This window comes from Osmerus mordax, chromosome 7, assembly GCF_038355195.1.
Source record: "Osmerus mordax isolate fOsmMor3 chromosome 7, fOsmMor3.pri, whole genome shotgun sequence".
In the NCBI taxonomy this organism is placed as follows: domain Eukaryota; kingdom Metazoa; phylum Chordata; class Actinopteri; order Osmeriformes; family Osmeridae; genus Osmerus; species Osmerus mordax.
Genome location: NC_090056.1, coordinates 9,221,068 through 9,240,051, shown reverse-complemented (window position 1 = coordinate 9,240,051; position 18,984 = coordinate 9,221,068). Strand labels below are relative to the sequence as shown.

The 18,984-nt window shown below is 49.5% G+C and overlaps 1 protein-coding gene across 1 annotated transcript in view; it reads left to right on the top strand.

The window, feature by feature from the left end:
- Window positions 1-18,984, top strand: part of itga5 (integrin, alpha 5 (fibronectin receptor, alpha polypeptide)) — a 34,181-nt gene that overhangs the window by 12,276 nt on the left and 2,921 nt on the right. The window contains exons 3-29 of the mRNA XM_067240840.1: window positions 886-986; window positions 1,527-1,650; window positions 2,150-2,211; window positions 2,320-2,365; window positions 2,466-2,591; window positions 2,756-2,800; window positions 3,057-3,100; window positions 3,352-3,408; window positions 4,148-4,200; window positions 4,342-4,550; window positions 4,812-5,003; window positions 5,108-5,153; window positions 5,284-5,397; window positions 6,672-6,727; window positions 7,199-7,356; window positions 7,483-7,620; window positions 9,893-9,960; window positions 11,421-11,571; window positions 11,777-11,869; window positions 13,268-13,347; window positions 13,493-13,573; window positions 13,759-13,864; window positions 14,278-14,436; window positions 15,363-15,470; window positions 17,484-17,597; window positions 18,521-18,622; window positions 18,792-18,914. Of these exons, the coding sequence (XP_067096941.1) occupies window positions 886-986; window positions 1,527-1,650; window positions 2,150-2,211; window positions 2,320-2,365; window positions 2,466-2,591; window positions 2,756-2,800; window positions 3,057-3,100; window positions 3,352-3,408; window positions 4,148-4,200; window positions 4,342-4,550; window positions 4,812-5,003; window positions 5,108-5,153; window positions 5,284-5,397; window positions 6,672-6,727; window positions 7,199-7,356; window positions 7,483-7,620; window positions 9,893-9,960; window positions 11,421-11,571; window positions 11,777-11,869; window positions 13,268-13,347; window positions 13,493-13,573; window positions 13,759-13,864; window positions 14,278-14,436; window positions 15,363-15,470; window positions 17,484-17,597; window positions 18,521-18,622; window positions 18,792-18,914 (2,756 nt within the window). The remainder of the gene's footprint in view (window positions 1-885; window positions 987-1,526; window positions 1,651-2,149; window positions 2,212-2,319; window positions 2,366-2,465; window positions 2,592-2,755; window positions 2,801-3,056; window positions 3,101-3,351; window positions 3,409-4,147; window positions 4,201-4,341; window positions 4,551-4,811; window positions 5,004-5,107; window positions 5,154-5,283; window positions 5,398-6,671; window positions 6,728-7,198; window positions 7,357-7,482; window positions 7,621-9,892; window positions 9,961-11,420; window positions 11,572-11,776; window positions 11,870-13,267; window positions 13,348-13,492; window positions 13,574-13,758; window positions 13,865-14,277; window positions 14,437-15,362; window positions 15,471-17,483; window positions 17,598-18,520; window positions 18,623-18,791; window positions 18,915-18,984) is intronic.

Genomic DNA, 18,984 nt, shown 5'->3' with positions numbered 1-18,984 from the left:
CCTTGGACACAGGCCTCCCCCTCTGTTTCTTCCCAACCAAGACATGGAACAGGCCCTCATCCAGGGCCCAAGGCAGCTCTGCTGCCTGGCTGGCTGGGTTGAGTAGGGGAAAGGAGAGATGAGGATGGGAAACAAGGGGCTGGAGTGGAGGGGGCTGACGCACAGCCTGATTTCCTCACATCCACACAGGTCATGATCTCTGTGTCTCCACCAGGCCCCGGAGAGATTGCAACACACTTGTGGTTGAGCTGTGCTGGGTGGGGTGGGCCAGGGAAAGTAGGGAGATGGATATTGGTGCAGTAATATAACGGATTTCATCATTCTTCCTTCCAGTACATTTGCAATGTGCTCTCTCGCTTCCTTTGAATATGACTTGTATTACGAGCATCGATTGCCGATCTCTATCATCTACATCCCTATCGAATCGATTTGAAACATTTACCCCCAACCATGGCAACACAGATGTTACGTACGTCTTGCCAGTAAAGCTCCTTTTGAACCTGACTCTGCTAGCCATCTGTCTTGTCACCTGTTGCTGTCACAGTGTTGAGGAGGGAGATCCACTTTACTGACCAGGTGGCCAAACAGATCCAGGGTCAAAGAGGCCAAAACAAACCAGGCCATGCCAGGCCAGGCCTAACCAGGCTAAGCAGGGCTGACCCTTGTTGACGTAGTGTTATTCAACAACATTGCCCCCCACTTTTTTCCCCACATATTTTCGTCATGCAACATTTCATTTAAATGAGTCTTTTACCAAGCCAACAGTCCAGATGGGTTGAAGAGACCTGGAGACAGAGTGTCAGTGACGCATTAGGATCCAGGAGGAGACATGCATGTTATGTTAAAGAGCCATCACTCACTCTTGTTTTTTTTCTTCTTCTCCAGGGGATCGCACAGTCTCTCTCAACGACACAGACTACCAGGCTGAAGTCAAGTCCCACCAGTGGTTCGGCGCCACCGTGCGTTCCCACGGCGACACCATTCTGGTAAGATGACCCTTCCAGCCAGGCATGGAGATGGGGGTGAGGCAGAGCAGCAGTTTGTCTTTCAACCTCTCTCTGCGGCTCTGAGGTTCTCAGTAGTTCAGCAAGGGAGTACGTGTCGGCTGGGTCACACGGCCATGAGAAACGTCTGGCCAACGTTCTGATGAGGTGCTTTAATGTCATGGAGGGTTGTGGATCCGCTTTGTTCAAGGTTCGTCTCAAAGGGCGTCGTCAAGTGATTTGTTGTGATTCTGCTTCAACTTTCACTTCCAGTCTGCTGCTCCGAGGAGAAAGTGTTATTTGTGCCCTCCGTGACATCAAAGCAGATCCATCTGTTGTGGAGTGCTGATTGTGTGGGTTGACCTGGGTTGAGTTACATGGTTACTCTGCTCCAGATGTACCACTGACCTCTCTCCTAGTCTTCTCCAAGTTCAGAAGGGTGTTGTTGCAACTGGAACGCATCTCATCTCTTTTCCCTTCTTACCTCGCCCCTCCCTACTTCCCCGTCCTTCCTCACCTCTCTTCTCTCCTTCCCTCCCGCAGGCGTGTGCCCCTCTCTACTCCTTTCGCACCAAAGAAGACATCCCTCATTCTGACACCACAGGAACATGCTACCTCTCCGTCCACAACTTCACCAAGTTTGTGGAGTACTCTCCCTGTCGCACAGGTAGGCTTATCCCTGGCTCGGTTTCCTCACCAGCATTGGTGGTCTGCATCTAGACAGACGATACTTCACCAACAAAACATTGCCCACACTTAACCAACTACTACTAACTTTACTGTATGTGAAATGATACAAAAGTGATAGATGTATTGGAGGAACAGCGAAGGTTACAGAGCTGGTGACCACTACTCTAGGTACTGAAAGCACCCACACAGGTGACTGATGAGCCCTGACTCTGATAATTCAGCTGTCCACACAGCCGGGGCTAGACAGGAGGTTAAGTGCTGAGCTCTGTGGGGTCAGCAGAGAGAGAGGATGGGGATGGGCTCAAGTAACAGTGCTCAGAGATACGCACGCCTGTTAAGAGGCATAAACCATGTGGGCCTATTGGGACAGTGACCATCCCTTTGGTATTGGGTAGAATTGCTCTTATGGGGGAGGAGCATCATGTTGTAATGTGGCTAAGTTGTTCTGATCTATGAACAATTTCTGGTTGGTTCAGAGTTCATTGGAGAGGGAGGCCAGGGCTACTGCCAGGGTGGATTCAGTGCTGACTTCACTAAGGTAGGATGAATCTTAATCACTTGACCCAAAAGGTGATTCAGGTATATTCGGTACCCTATACTATTTATGACCATATGGAGTCTATAACTGCATTGATGTGTTCCCCAGGATGGAAAGGTGGTGCTGGGAGGGCCTGGCAGCTTCTTCTGGCAAGGTATGTGGCCTGACAACCCCTCCACACCCTCTGACCCTTCAGCAATGAACCTTCTCCACAGACAACTCAAGGACATTTTACCACTCTGCCCCCTCCCCAGGCCAGGTGATCAGTGCTGCCAAAGAGGAGATCATCAAGGCCTACTACCCAGGCTACTTCATGCAGTCTGTGGATGGCCAGATCCAGACCAGACAGGCTCAGATCAAATATGACGACAGCTACAGAGGTAAGACCGTCTTCCTGCTCTATGCACTTTGCTGGCTGGGATTGGTGGAAGAGGACTGAGATGCCATTGTGATTGGATGAAACCCAGATACTCTATCAGAGGTATATGAGCTTTCAGTGGGCTGCTGAGTAAGGCTAATTCCTGTCCTCCCCTGCTGTCTGCAGGATACTCTGTTGCTGTTGGAGAATTCAGTGGAGACCAGGAGGAAGGTAAGACTTGGCCATGAAGTGTACATCTGCAGACTTTAGGCCCACTTGGTTTATACACTTACAGACATAGAAACACAGACACACACAGTTTTCTACACCTGAAGTGAACTTGAACTGAACTCATCTAAAATATTTATCTTGCTATTGAGCTGAATAGGTTATGATTTCTGGAATTCTTTCAGTTCCGGAATGGTCTGACCTGCATGATATTTCCCCTCCTAAATCGTTGCTCCATTTCTGTCTGTGCACCTCTCAGATTTTGTGGCTGGCGTCCCAAAAGGAATCATGCTTTATGGTTTGGTAAGAAGTCCTCATCACTACTCTCATTTTGAAAAGAGATTGTTAGGGAGGACTGGGCTGTTGGCTCAGGACCCAGAGGTTGGGGGGTACAGAGGGGTGTGTGTGTGTGGGGGGGGGGTGCATGAGGGAATGAAAGCAGGCATAGCGCTGCTTGGCAGAACAAGAACTGTTGTTTAATTGAATTCCATGATAAAAACCTGATACTTTCAGTGGACTGTGAACGTGATTTTTCACCATGTGTGTTCGTGCAGGTGTCTATTTTTAACGGCAGTGATCTGCAGTCCATGATGAATTACACTGGTGAACAGGTGAGTTACACCCTTTATGCAATGTCTACATCTCATTTTCTGTATGGTTCCCATCATCTGTTGTTTCATATGGCAGTGACTAATCTGTAGAATCATAATTAGAGTATAATTGAGACTATGATGATATTAGCAAATATTTTACTTTACAAGTTTTTGCTCAAGGGTTTGAACCCTTTTTGTGGTTTGCTGCAAAGCCCATTTGTTGCAGTAAAGTGCTGAAGTAATTTTCGCAAACGAGCAGCATGGTTGTGGCAATGGAAAGAGAGCGTGATCCTCTTTTTAAATGATGCTGATTGGTTCAGCTGAATAAATAAAATCCCCGGCCTGTATTTGCTTACCTTCAGAGTCTGGGAAAGCAGGCTGTGTTCTCTAAACTCTAGACTCACGTTAATACAGATCCTTTGTGTGGATGAGGTGAGGAGCACTGCTACAGTAGCAGCATCCAATTAGATTTAGCCAGAAGCCACACTTTGTGAATCATTTACCAGATACTCTCTTTAATGCCTGCTATGGAAAGTCTGATGTCTGGTTTCAATTCACATGGACTTAACCATAACCACGATTCTTTGAATGAAGTCAACAGTCAAACCTAAATTAGCTTACATCTAGTAGTTTGTCTATTTTGTCATTTAACTGGATCAAATGACATTGAATTAATATTAGTGTGCCTGCAGGCAGCAGTGGGAGAAATCTAGTGCATGGATGTGATGGAAAGGTGACGCACTCTTTGTTTTCACAGATGGGTTCTTATTTCGGCTATGCCGTGGCGACAATGGACGTCAACAATGACGGGTGAGTAGGAGTCAGCGATCTCACTCACAGCCCATGCTGATGAGCTGTACGCTGGCTGGATCGGACTTGATCCAACAATTTATGAAATTAGAAACTTCAGATGTCAGAGTGGTCTGTGTGACGCCCCCCCTCCTCCCCCAGGCTGACTGACCTGCTGGTGGGTGCCCCCATGTTCATGGTGCGAGATTCAGATGGGCGTCTGGAGGAGGTGGGCCGTGTCTATGTTTACCTGCAGCAGGGAGTCCTGAACCTGCAGCCAGCCCTTCCACACCTGACAGGCAACCAGGTGTTTGGGAGATTCGGCAGCACCATCGCCCCTCTGGGAGATCTCAACCAGGACGGATACAACGGTGAGAGGACCGGGCCAGCACTGGAGGTTGTGTGAGAAGGAGGGGGGGGGGGGGGGGGGAGGGGGGAGGGGGGAGCCACACAACAGAATTCTTCCAGTGTTAGTTTGTGTCAGACTCTCTGACTGTCTTTGTGCCACATTGGTATTGTTACTCAAAGCAGATCAGTTGTAGCTGTTGTTTTTAGGGTTATGGTCAGATGACCTCTTAACCTGGCCAGGACTTTAACCTCCCCTCACTCCCTGCTGTCTCCTCTGTGTCTAGATGTGGCCATCAGCTGTCCGTTTGGTGGGGAGGAGAAGCAGGGGTTGGTGCTCATCTATAACGGATACGCCGGTGGACTCAGGGACACGCCGTCTCAAGTGATAACTGGCCAATGGGCTTCAGGGACGGTTCCTGCCAGCTTTGGATTTGCTCTGAGGGGAGCCAAAGACCTGGACATGAATGGCTACCCAGGTAAGCAAAGGACCAATGCTGGTGATTGTGAACATCGTTGAGAACTTAAATACGGTTATTCACATATTGCCTTTTAACTAATAAGGTCTTGTGATATCCCACAGATGTTATCGTTGGTGCTTTTGGTGTGGACAAAGCCATTCTCTACCGGTAATGCACACCACTTTGAACTACTGTTAGTCTGTTCATTCATAGTGTTGAATGTTATTATTCTATTGATGTGAGATTTTTCCAGTCGTGACCCTGATCAGCGGTTAACAGTTCCATGTTCCCCCTTCAGGTCGCGTCCCATAGTCAACACCAGTGCCTCCCTGATTGTGTCCCCCACCATGATCAACCCTGAGGAGAAGAACTGCATTGTGCAGAGCGACAACACCAGCATGTCTGTCTCTTGGTAAGTGCGGTCTGGTTCCCAGCCTCCATTAACCCAGCTTGTTGTGTCTAACCGCTGGGTACACACACACACACACACACACACACACACAGCCCTCCACTATCCAGGGGGAGTCCCCCAGCTCGCACACCGGACAGGAAGTCTCAGAGAACAATATCGCTCTCAGCAACAATCATGTTATTCATTTGGGGACGGTCAAGTCTTAACGGGTGACCTCTGTCCATACTAACTTCCTAGCTGGCCGCATTGTGCAGAGGAGCAGTAGAATAACAGCTTGCTGTATAGCAGCATTGTGGGGTGCTTCTCGCGTAGGCAGAGGAGGCAGGAGAGGGCTGCACGGCGCTCCACATGGCCAGCGCCCATGTCCATGTCTGCTACTCTCCTACTTCACATCCATAAAGGAAACGCTTGTTTACACGTGCGTCGTGATTATGTTGTGTTGCCTAGTGATATGGGAGAGAGGAGTGGATTGACGGATGGAGGGCGGGATAGGGAAAGGAAAATGGGTAGAGAGAGAGAGAGAGAGAGAGTGGGGGAGGGGGTGACGTTGAGGGAGGGGTCAGCAGGTTTGGCTGTTGCTCTGAATGAGAGATTGTTTGGTGGTGGAACACAGCTGGGAAACATCAAGGGGCAGGGTCGCTGGTGTGCGCGCACACGCTCGTACGCAAGCAGGCGCTGGAGCACCCACACACACACACGGCTCTCCCTGCCCTGTTTTCCTACCTCTCCCCTCCAACTCTGTTTCTTTCTCAAATGTCTTCCTTCTTTCTTTGTCACCTTCCTCCGCTGACTGTTTCCAGCGTGGCTCTGCTAGTGCAGGGATCAGGGTTAGCGTTGCTGACTCCTGGATGGTGTCAGCTGGGGCTGATGTCATGGGAGAGAGCAGCAGGCTCGCACAGAAGCTCCCTGTTCACTGGAAGCGACGGACACACGAGACGCAACTCAATTTCACCCTCCTGAGCTCAGCCATTCCACAGTGTGTGGAGGGAGGGGGGTAGATATACAGTGGATACACCAATTTGTACACTTGGCTGGTGAGAGAAGTCAGGTGCCACAACTTTCCCAAACATCATTATACAACAGTATATCCCTAGTTTAGTATTGTTCCATTGTGTTGCAACCCAGCAATATGAGCCAGTGTTCAGCCGTAGAGAGAGAGAGAGCAGAAGGTAGCTTTAGGAGGAAGGTGAATGAAAGGGGGGGGGGGTTCCCATCTGTCTTTGTGCATATGTGTTTTGTATATTGATGCCTTGTCTTTATCTTCTGTCTTCTAGTGTCAACCTGAGTTTCTGCCTGTCCGCTAATGGGAAGTACCTACCAGACAGCCTCGGTGAGTCAACTGTGCTCATCTGCTTTGTATCACACACAATCCTCACATCCGTCTATCTGAATCCACAGCATTGTGTCAGCTGAATAACCTTGGCAGTCATTCTTGCATTCAACTTGTAATATGACAAATGATGAAGAGCAGTATCTAACTCCAGATTCGTGCTCCAATCCACATGACCCACAGGCCCAAAACGAGCTTTTTCTGTGTTCATTCACAACCCTATCAACCCTTCGCAATTATTCCTTTAATGACTCCCTCACATATATACACAGTTTACTCTGCTCTGTGATCCATATGTCTCCAGCTACATTGCTTGCATTGTCTGGCTGGACTGAGCTGGGGGGTGTGCATACCAGCAGTCTTTTTTGTGATGGTGCAAAGCAATGGAACATTCATGATGCTGTGAATGCTTGTGTGTGTGTGTGTGTGTGTGTGTGTGTGTGTGTGTGTGTGTGTGTGTGATGGATCCAGTCTTCCAGGTGGAGGTGCAGCTGGACCGTCTGAAGCACAAGCAGAAGGGAGCCGTGAAGAGGGCTCTGTTCCTGGACTCCCAGCAGGCCGTGCTTCAGAAGAGTGTCAGGCTGCGGAACGGAGAGCGGGTGTGTCAGGACACCAAGATCTACCTACGGGTGAGCTCCTCCATAAAAACACCCGTTCCCATAAACACCTGCCACGTTCTCCTTGCCTCGTGCCAGGGAAACGGAACCCCATTCTAATGAGGTGTTTTGAATCCCGTACCGTGCGTGTGTTTGCAGGATGAGAAAGAGTTCAGGGACAAGCTGTCCTCCATCTACATCGCCCTGAACTTCAGCCTGGACCCCAATGCAGCTGCTGACTCCCACGGCCTCAGACCCATCCTCAACTACCAGACCACTGAGCTCATCGAGCAGAAGGTACCTTTAACTCCCAGCTCCCTCCTGACACGGAGCACAGCTCCACTAAGCCCGGGATAGTGAGGGGAAAGCCTGTAAGCTCTGAATGTGGACCGCTGCTCTGTGGTAATGAATGAGACCGAATGGAAAGCCTTCCTCTCAGAGCTGATGGTAATGACATCACCTGCAGCAGCCCGCCCCTCACACACAACCCCACAGCCCTCCAACCCCCTCTCTAAAATGACTCGGTCTGCTTCCCCTGTTATTCCTAAACTGCTCTGCTGGGAAGGTGTCCAGAGGGTCTGGAAAGCCGTTTTTGACCAGAAAATGTGAGGCATGTGTAGACCGACGGTGGTGCTTGATGACCCCACCAGGAATAGCAGCGGGCCCTGTCGGCTGTGTAACGGTTCAGAGACGGCGTGTTCCAGTGCTGCACAGACACACAGGGTTAATAGATATTTCTGGGTGGAGTGCTCGCAGGCCATGTGCCCATCTGGTTGAGATTTGTCTGAGTTTTGCCAGTTTTCCCCTGGCAGAGAGCGCGCTTGGCTCAACGTGTGGGCTTACTGCCTTGTGCTGTGGGGCGGCGCGCACCATATGTGAGCTCAGCAATAACCGCCGGACTGGGGAGTTTTGGGAAAAGGTTGCCGTTCGATCTCTTGCTCTGTTTCTCTCCTCTCTGTATTTCGGTTTCTATTTCCTGTTCTGTAAGCCATGCCATTGGTGTCTCCCCTGTTTTGAAGCTGCGGGGGCTCCAACTGAAGTGGTTTGTTGTTATTACTACACCAGAACAAAGACACCAAGGCCCTGTGCTCAGAAGGAGGCTTGAAAAATCCTTTCTTATTTTCGTCCTCACAGGAGGGAATGCCTGGGCATGTTGGGGGAGGGGAGCGGTGAAAAACTGCTAACATACTTCATTAATCATAGCTACCCTGTGTGAATGTAACAGCATGTAAACAGAGTAGGGTTGAGTGAGTCTCCACCACTGTCTGGGCCTTATTGATTTGTCCATATGGATTTGTGTGTCGGGCAGGATGTGTGTGTTGCAGAGTGTGTGCCGCGCCAGCGTCGTCCTCACACCCTCTGGTGCTGAGTGAGAGTGAGAGATCACTGCTGCCGCTCAGTCCCAGCGCAGTTTCATGCAGTAATGCAGTCCATATGTTGCTGTAAGGTGGGGGCATGAGAATGGATGCTAAACAGTGCATCTCTATGGAGCTTCACAGGATTCCACATGTCCACTAGAGAGTAGAGACCCTTTTGGTGTTAAGAGAATTGGAAGTAGTTGTTGACTTTGCTTTTTGAGGCCCCGAACATGTCCTTGTCTCAAGGACCTGCAGTGTCGATTCCACTGACGTTCAAACGTTGTTTCTTATGTGCACTTGACATGGTGCCCGTAGTGAACGACATGCCCTTTAGCTCTCACTCGCCTGTTGTTGTTGTTGTTGTTGTTGTTGTTTTTAACTGCATGGATTGGTTCCTGACTGACAGGCTGACAGTGGGCCAGCCAGCCTATGGGCTGTGGAGGCCTGGTGGTTCCCCCAGTGTCCCTGATTAGAACCCCCGACTGGCTAATGACAGGGGAGGCGCTGGGCGCTCTCTAATCTCCATCCACTTCTATTTATTATCCTCATCCACAACATCATCACGCTGCGTCACAATCACACAGGGAAGCAATTACCCTCCGTAGGGCTTTCACTGCTCCTCTCTCCACGTTCAGAGAGGGCACCCTGCCACACTGCACCAGGTCTGGCCCCATCCTGTCTTTCTTCTCCCTTTATCAGTAATCTCTGGATCAGACCTTCACCCCATGGTCTTGTGGAATATCTGGTGTCTCTATGCCAGCCTAGGCCCCCCCAACTCCCCGGCCCCTCCTTCTGCTGGTCGTGTGTGTCGTGTGGTGCACTGGGGTGGCGTAGCTTGTGGTGCACGTGCGGTGAGCGGAGTCATGTGGACGTAGGCGAGCTGGGTTGGTGTCCTGGCAGGGCTGCGTCTTTGGGTACATCTCCCCCAGGCTCTGTCTCTCCACTTCCTGTCTGGGTTAGGGGAACAGGTCCTTATCAATGATCCAGTATTTCAAACACCTGGATACATATAGCAGCATGAGTCATCAGACTGAGCCAGCTGCTGACAGGGTGAACGTTGAGGCGGGAGGCGGAGTGGAATGTATTAGTCATTTTGTTACATGTCCCTTCCTGCTGCCGTCGTTCCAAACTCTTGTCTCTGTAGTTCAGATAATCATGCATCTGTCGAGGTCTCCTTAGACCCTTAACCTCCCCTATTGTGTTTTTTCTAGGCCCAGATTCTGCTTGACTGTGGAGAAGACAACATCTGTGTCCCTGACCTGAAGCTGGCTGTACACGGGTGAGTACCTTGATTTCCTCTTAGTCCTTTGGCATCCAGAAGCATAGGAAACGCACCAGACATGGATTATGAATGCTAAACTGTGTACAGAACCTAAAGTAACTCTTCACCCCTGCTTTGCTAATGAGAAATGGAACCTGTTACTTTGCTGAAGGATAAATACAGCTGTTGTCGTACTCGCCTGCTTTGTTTGGTTTAGCATGCCGGAGAATGCTGTTAACAGTCACAATGCTGCAGCAGAGCAGGGGGATACTCTCCTGTGAAAACAGGAAGGAGCACTGCTCTACAGGTGCTGTGATTGGCTGACAGACTATAAGGGTAAAAAGACAGGAGAGATGAAAGGGCTGTGTTTGGAAAGTCTGGGGAGTGGTGTGCCAGAGAGCCCCAGCCTCCCTGCCTTTGGTCTCAGAAGTTTCAGCAATGTCGACGTTCCACTTTGATTTGATCTGGTAGCGTTTTCCTCAAAAATAACATGCCCCCTCATTCCTCCCTCCCTCTCTCTTGCCCTCTCATTTAGATTTTTGATTTCTATATTTGTTTACTCCCCAGCTCTATTTTCAATGCATTGCGTAACCCATACAGCACATGTATGTTTATTAATGTATTGGTTCCTAAATTGAGTTTAATTCAAAATAAAAACATATATTTTGACAGAGTTCATTTGAGGATAATGACATTCCTGCATTAGCTTGCCTTAGGAGTTTACATAAAAGTCATATTTTCTCTGCCAAGGCACATAACCTGTGAAACCTATGTCCCAGAGGGAGGGTTTAAGGGTTTGTGGTGTTTTCTCGTTTTAGCCATTGTTTGGTTTTGAAAAGTGTGATGCCTGTTGGAGTCTGAGTAGCTGGCTCCCCAACCAGCAGTGGATCAACTTCAGAAATGTGGTCCGTGTTGCTTCCTCTGCCTGCGTTATGAGGCCAGGGTGTAATTAGAATCGTCTGTGTGGCCCTCATATGGGGTTCCTCATTGTTCAGAGCTGTGGAGGGGCAGGGGGAGGGAGATGGAGATATGGAGCTAGAGGGAGAAGGAGAGAAAGACGAGGGGAAGGGGGAGGTGTTTAACAGTCCCAGACTATGCTCTATTGCATGTATGACTTTATAGCTACATTGGAAACGTTTTTCATTCGGGTGGGGGGGAGTGGGTTTCCTGAGATGAATCTAACTGATGTGTTTTGGGTTTTCTCCCGGCTCTAAATCTAACTGATATGTAGAGCACAAAGGTGGAACAAGAAGGGACTAAGCAGAAAAAAGCATTAAGGCAACAGCAATGTGCTAATGTGAAGGTCTAGACTTTTCACAGATCTAAATGTTTTTGTGCTTACAGCATTTGTGTTTTTGTTAGTATAATGGCACCCTCTTACACCCATTTGAATGCTTATTTACCCAAGGAGACCTGACACCTTGTGACCTAACCCCTGACCCTATTTCTAATCAATTTCTGTTTTGTTGGGTCCTCAGGGACAGGAAGGAAGTCTACCTAGGTGACGACAACTCGTTGACCTTGACTTTCAACGCCAGGAACGAGGGGGAGGGCGGGGCTTATGAAGCTGAGTTGTATGTGGTGCTGCCCCCTGAAGCAGATTACAGTGGGATAGCCCGCAATAATGAGGTGAGGAGATGTACTGAACATGCAACCCAATACTCACCGGAACCATTATCTACAGAAGAGGTCCTGTCTATATTAGTTGCATGTGTAGGCTTTCCTCACAAAACAGCTCAGCAGAGAAATCCTATGTGGAGCTAGTATTAAGAGGTATTAAGTAGTAGATGATTTTCATGTGTCACAGCCCATCTCTTGGTGTCTCCCCTCCCAGAGCCTGACCCAGCTGACCTGCAGCTATGAGACTGAGAACCAGACCCGCTACCTGAGCTGTGACCTGGGCAACCCCATGAAGGCTGGCACCAGTGTAAGAACATGGATGCTGTCATAGTTATGATGTGGGTCAGGGATATATCCTGGCCATGTTGACAAGGACCATAAAACTAGGACTAAACTCTTTTTCCTGTTCCGGTCAATTTATTAGAAAAAATCTCCTGCCACTGAAGTGTTGATGGAAGGCGGTATTCAAGGCAGTTTAATGTGACAGGAAGCAGTCATCCAAACAAGTTACATGGCTTCCTGCTCACAGCAGGATAGTGTGTCATCTGGGGGGTGGGTGAGGGCTGCACAGGAAGGGCCAGTCTTTTCATGCATCAGGCAGCAGTGTAACAGGAAGTTCCCGTTCAGGAAGAAGGAAGTTTATCTCCATCCATGCTCTGCTCCCATGCTGGGGATTTGGTTAGTTTCCCTGTCTAATTGCCTGGTGACTGGTGACAGACCACAGACACTGCTCTGTGTCTGCAGAGGAAAATTTTAGGACTGAGGCAAACATAATAGGAGAGGGTTAGGCAGACCTGTCTGATTCTCACAGTGGCGAAATACTAGCTGGAGCGGTGGGAATTAAAATATGTAAATCATATTCAGACTTTCAGCCAAAGCCCCTACTGCACAAGTGTTCCAGAGAGCTAATTTGAATGTTATCCCTGGAGTAGATCAGCTATATGTCAGGATGTCTGACTATTGTAGTCAGCAGCAGCAGATGCTGTCTGTCAAACGGATTTTCTCATATCAGACAGATGTTCTTGCTACACACGCACACACGCACACACGCACACACGCACACACGCACACACGCACGCACACACGCACACACGCACACACGCACACACGCACACACGCACACACGCACACACACACACGCTCACAAGCCTCCTGATTGCAATTACTGTGCTGTACATGCGTGCAGTTGGGGTGGAAAATCAAAGAGGTTCAGATTAAATAATGCGGGCAGTGAAATGGGAGCAGAGCTCCTGAGTCGTCTGGACCTGTCCAGGTGTAGAGCAGCTGTGTGCCAGCCAGGCAGCCAGGCAGAGAGATCAGAGACGGACTGACCCCAGAGCAGAGCAGACTGGGGAGGGGAGGAGGAGAGTGTTGGCAGCCTGGGAACTCTGGCTCCCCTGGTATGCTGGAGCATTAATGTATTAAAGAAGGGGAGCCTCCTCACTGCAGCTCTCTCTGATGTCTGGATGTGGGTCATCCTGTAGCATTGATGCACAGGGGTTTCACCCAGTCTCAGCTCCACGGCTGTCAGCTGCAGCAGCATGACTTTCATCCCTGCCAGTCTGCTGTGCTGTGCCTCATGTCACAGCCATGTCTTGTGTTGACTCTGTCTTTGGTGGGTTAAGGTTTATAGACTGTCTCTTTGTTAGAATGGTGATGATGACGGATGATGACTGATGATGATGATGATTCCTCTCCCCTGCAGCTGTGGGCAGGTCTGAGGTTCACAGTGCCCCGGCTGAAGGACACTCGCAAGACTGTTCAGTTTGAGCTGCAGATTCGCAGGTGGGGCCTCATCTCTGTTCACGGGTTTTCAGACCCGATGAACCCATGAATCAGCCTTTCTTAGATCATGCAAATCATGTTGCTTGAAAGTAAAAATGATATGTCTTATTTCAACCCATATCTCTCTCTCTGTCTCTCTGAACAGTAAAAATGAGAACAATTCCCACAGTGAGGTGGTTCCCTACAGGCTGGAGGTGGTGGTCCAGGCTGATGTTATTCTACAGGGGTGAGTTCAGGGGCGAGGAAGCTCTGCCAGGCTTAGGTTTCCCCCTTTCCTCCCGGAGCAGAGAGAGAGAACCCTCTGGAACTCAAACATTCTCATCCTCTCCTTACAGTTACTCACTGTCCCCCCTAAACACAGCCGCCCGCTCTCTCAACACATACTCTGTGTCTCTTTCTCTATGTTTGCAGGGTGTCACGGCCAGACAAGGTCTTCTTCCCTCCAAGTAACTGGAAGGTTACCAAAAGCCACCACGTGGAGGAGGACATCGGTCCTGCAGTGCAGCATGTCTATGAGGTAAACAGACCAAATCCTTCCAGGAGCCTGCTGGCTAGACAGGAGATGGAGGCTTAGCATGCTAGCCAGCTCTGCTAGCCTGGCAGAATCAACAGGAAGCAGTAGAGTGGTAGAGAAAGCAGACACTGGCCGTTGTGTGTAAAACCTGATTCCCCCAGGGCAGTGAACAAGGTAGAATGACAGAAGAGCGATAACCGAACACGCACTGGGCACCTGGATATCCTCACTTCGCTTTTTTTCCTTTGCGAGGGCTACCTTTTCACAGAGCAGTCGACAGCTCTGAAGACTAAATGACTCGGCATGTTAAATTGTCATTACATTTTGAGCTTCCCACTGAGGTGAATGTACTGTGTCTAAAGGATGAGGTGGAGGGGTTGTCTTCATAATGCCTCTCTCTGGTTGGTGTTCTGTAGTTGGTGAACAACGGCCCCAGTCACATCAGCCACACCCTGCTCCAGCTGCGCTGTCCTCTCAGTGTGCAGGGCCACAGGCTCGTCTACCCCCTGGAGTTCTCCACAGAGGGGCCTCTCAACTGCACCACCAACCACACTATGAACCACCTTCAGCTCAAGGTCAGCTCCCAGACACTGCTGTGGAAATATTTGCTCTCAGAAGGTGTAGAGATGCAACTGTAATTTGCAAAGTAGTTTTGCAACTGTAATTCCAAAGTGGGTTTGGTTAGGAGCTAGGTATTTGGTGTGTGAGTGTGCACACTCGTATTTTCTCAGGGTCAAATGAGGATGAGAAGAGGCCAGATGTGTGTGAAGGAGCACACTTCAGAGAGAGCAAGCACTGTGAAGATGTCCCACAGGTTCTAATTCAGCGTGTGATTAAGACTGGTCTCCCTCTCTCAGGCCCACACCCATCCTCCTCCTCCCTCCTTTATCTGTCTCACCCAGGTCCCTCCCTCCCTCCCTCCCTCCCTCCCTCCCTCCCTCCCTCCCTCCCTCCCTCCCTCCCTCCCTCCCTCCCTCCCTCCCTCCCTCCCTCCCTCCCTCCCTCCCTCCCTCCCTCCCTCCCTCCCTCCCTCCCTCCCTCCCTCCCTCCTCTCTGCCCCACCCAGGACACTCCACAGCAGCCCTTTGATGTTCCTGCTCCTCCCTTAGTCTAAAGAACCACTTCTGAACCCATCCTCTCCCTGATCTCCCAGATCTGAGAATGTGCCCCCTTATACTGGGCTCTAGCCCCAAGTCTTCATCTAGCTTGTTGTTTCTGTTTGAATATGAAGCTGTCCAGATGCTGAACAGCACTCAGAAGGGGTGTCCATTTAGCAATGTTCTATTCCCCCCCCCCCAGAGCGAAGTGTACAGCCAAATGTGTTTCCATGGGATTCCTAGCAGAGGAAAGCTCACATGCTTTAGATTAATGAGATGGGTGACAAAAGCCTGACCCACTACCATTAGGCCTCATATTGACAGAATGGGGTGGTGTGCCCTTCTCGCTGGTGAGGTCAGTGTCCGTGTTGACCTAATTGTGTGTGTGTGTGTTCTCTCCTCAGCTCCAGCAGGCGTCAACAGAGCAGCCGCCCGTACTGACGCAAGGCCATGAGCATGTCATCGAGAGGAGGGAGGTCCACAGAGACCAGCTGGCTGAGCTTGCTAACCTGGTGAGACCTCACACACACACACATACACACACATACACAAGCACTCAGTATATGGAGTCTCCCAGGGAGGGGGGAGTTGTGGGTGACCACTACAGTACACTATACACTGACTGAGACGTAGATGGAGTTAGCTCTTGTTTATGTGTTGAAGAAAAGCTCCAGGCTGTAAGGTGATGACTTTGCAGTGGGGGACATAAAAGCGAGGTTGCTCAAACAGTGAGTGACAGGCTGACAGGCATGTGTTTACTGTTAAGGTGAAGGGTCATCCCATATTGTCAAACAGTGAAGAGAAATGAGACAAACATACGAGAGGAGAGTCGAGGCCCAGGCCTGTAGATCAGACTGGAGATGGAGAGCTGGAGCTGTGCTCCTCTAAATGTCCTCAGGCCTCTGAGCTGGTGTCCCTGCGCTCTAACCGCTCCCCTGGGATTGGCTTACCAGGTTATGATGTAATTAAGAGGGAGGGGTCAGAGGGTGTGGGGGTGGTCCTGCTGTAGTGATTAACTTTAAAGGCTGGGTAGTTAGTGGGGACGGAGTTTGGTCTGGGGGGACAGAGAGAAGTGGGGGTTGTGATGCCCTGCGTAGTTCGCTGGCTGGCCTCTAATTTTCCACTCAGGGTGTTGTTAGACCAGGCTCCCCTGCCCCCTGGCATACACTGGCCCTATTGAAGCAGCCAGCTGCAGGTAGTTCTCCCTCTGTCTGACACTACCTGGCAACGTGAAAGGCCTCATTGTCCTGCTGACTGTTGCTTCTAAGTGCACTCGTTTATCAAGCCTGCCTGATGACACGTTTCTATGAAGGCGCCCATTCTTTTTCTTTTTTCTCCCTCTGCACTTTTGTTTTTAGCGCTCGGGAGGACAGGCGTCTGTGTTCAAAGTGTCTCTTGTTGAAAGAAGCGTGTGTTGGTAGTCTGTGGACTGGCTCTGTTTCTAGAGGTCTGGACTGAAATGAAGGGGATGACTGTTCGTCTTTGTCGCTGCAGAGCTGCAAATGAGGAAAAAAGAACTGACCATTAGAGTTATTTAAAAAGTGAAAAAGCATGAAATGTAATTGTTCATATGTACACATTCACTCATTCACCAAACACGAGCTGTAGCAAGGCGTTGTGTTCATTCTGCCTGTGGGAACTTGCCTGCAGCTCCCAATGACACTGACCTTGATGTCCCCCTCCCCACCAGTGAAGGTCAGGGAAGGGAGGGGGGCCTTGGTGTTTATGCCAGTGGACCATATCCAACCTGTTTCCCCAGGCACATTGTCCTCCCCTAGTCTCCCCCAGCCTCCATCAATCCTCCCAGAATCCAACAAGCCTCTCCTGGCCTTGGTGCTCGAGGGCACCAGGGATGTCTGGGAGGAGGGAGTGGAGTGAAACTCTCCCTGCCTGTCTAGATGACCTTAATAAGCTTGTCGAAGCCTGGTACTGGGGTAGAAGACTGGGGGCGGTCCCTCTATGACCCAGCGTCTGCTGTCTGTAGTCCAAGTCTACCCACTGACACCTCTCAGTCCAGGGTGGTCCGTCTGCAACTCAGACTACAACTCAAGTCAGTGGAGGTTGAGAATGCAGAGTGCCCATTATGAGGGTCTAATTAAGATTGCGTACTCTAAAGCCTTGTGAAAACTAGTCTGGTTTTAGTGGTTGGGCAATAATGTGAAGAGCGGTGACTGCATGCTGCATTTTTACAGTCTCATGACATTCCCTCAATCTCTCACTAATTCGAAGCAGGCCTGGATAAAGATCATAACATTGGGCTCTTTGTTATATTTATTTGGCAGAAACATTTAACATTATTACACGTTATTGCCCTTCCTCCCATCCCATCCCTGCCCTTCCTGTGTTGTTTGACCTTCTACAGTTAGCCTGTAATTCATGTTTTCATCTATTTTAGAGTTACGCCTCACAGAATGTTAGGATAGATTGTTTATTTTGTCTGCCCTGGAAATCCATGCTGAGGAAAATGATTTAGCACTACAGTGCTCTCAATGTAATGCTCTCTCTCTCTCCTTTTATTTTATAAGTCCTGTTCCAACTCTGAGTGCTGGATGCTTCAGTGTAACGTGGGTCTTCTTGAGAAGGGGACCACTGCCATCCTCAAGGTCCGCTCCCGGATATGGGCTGAGACCTTTATGGAGGTATGAAGATGACAACCAGACACGACCCCACGCATCAAGACACCTGCCTAAATCACGAGGGGCAAATCTCATCCAACACGAACATAAAAATGAGACAAAGCAGAAAAGAGAAGCTGCCAGTCCTCTGGGTGTCTCAGGACATGGGGCTGGGGCTTGTGTGTGGTTTACGGGTCTACATGTGCAGGGAGTTAGACACATTTGCGCCAGATGACATGTGGCATGGCACGGGAGTAGACTATACTGTATGTTTCCTTTCTGCTCATTCACAGTGCTGTCTATTTGTTCATGTCAGGGTTTTGGCAAGAGAGAATGCTGCTGAGCCCTGATTTTAAACAGCTACAAAGAAAACACCAAGAATTAAAACTTCAAATTTGAGACTGTAAGATACAAATAATGACTGTCTTTCCCAGTTCATTGTATTGACTGGATGTCAGGAGTGATATTAGGAAAGGGCTGGAGTCTGCCAGTGTGCACAGGGCTCAAATATTTGGGGTAAACGGTAGCAAACTGGGTGTACAATTTAAACAGCCCTTTGAAGGAGTTTGTGTGTCATACAGTGTATTCAGTCTTAGTTTACAGGTATGTCTGTACATGGGCCATTCTTAAAAAGGACCTTACATGCTCTCATCTGCTGTGGGACAAGGCACATTGTGTGACTGCATTGAAAATTCATTAGGTGGCGGTTGTGGCTTCTCATAGGATTGGAATGTCAATGGGGTAGAGCCAGCAGTTCTGGACAAACTGCAGGCTTCTCTGTGTAGGATAGTATTGCCACCTCCTGGTTAGGAGCTGAACTCCTACCTACAGCCAGCCAGAGTTTGTCATAATATGGTTGGCATTGTTGTGAAGTGCTGACTGAAGAACCGCTCCTCTGAACCAGAGGTTCCCCATCTGACCCAGCCTCTTGTTGTGTTTGTCTTCAGAGGGCATATAAACACTATGTTCTGGAGTGCCTGGCTCGTTTCAGCGTCATGAAGATGCCTTATGCCATCCTACCTAAACAAGTTCCCAGTGGATCCAAAAAGGTATGCACAGTTTTTCATCAAGTTTAACTCAAAATATTTTAATTTAGTATTTACATTTTTCCCCACTGCATGCTAGAGAGCATTCAGTTTTGTGACCACGTGTTACAAAGCTGCTGTTCGATTGTCGTATCATGAGGAGGTCATGACTGCTGTTGATTCCCCTGATAAGGTGGTGACCACGGTTGTTTGGAACAAGCCTGACAGCCAGTACTTTGTCCCTCTGTGGATCATCATCCTGGCCGTCCTGGCAGGCCTGCTCCTGCTGGCTCTGCTCATATACGTCCTCTACAAGGTCAGGGTCAGCCGAGGCACTTCCCCTCATACAACGCTCCCATTTCTATTTGAAAACCCCCCATAGAACT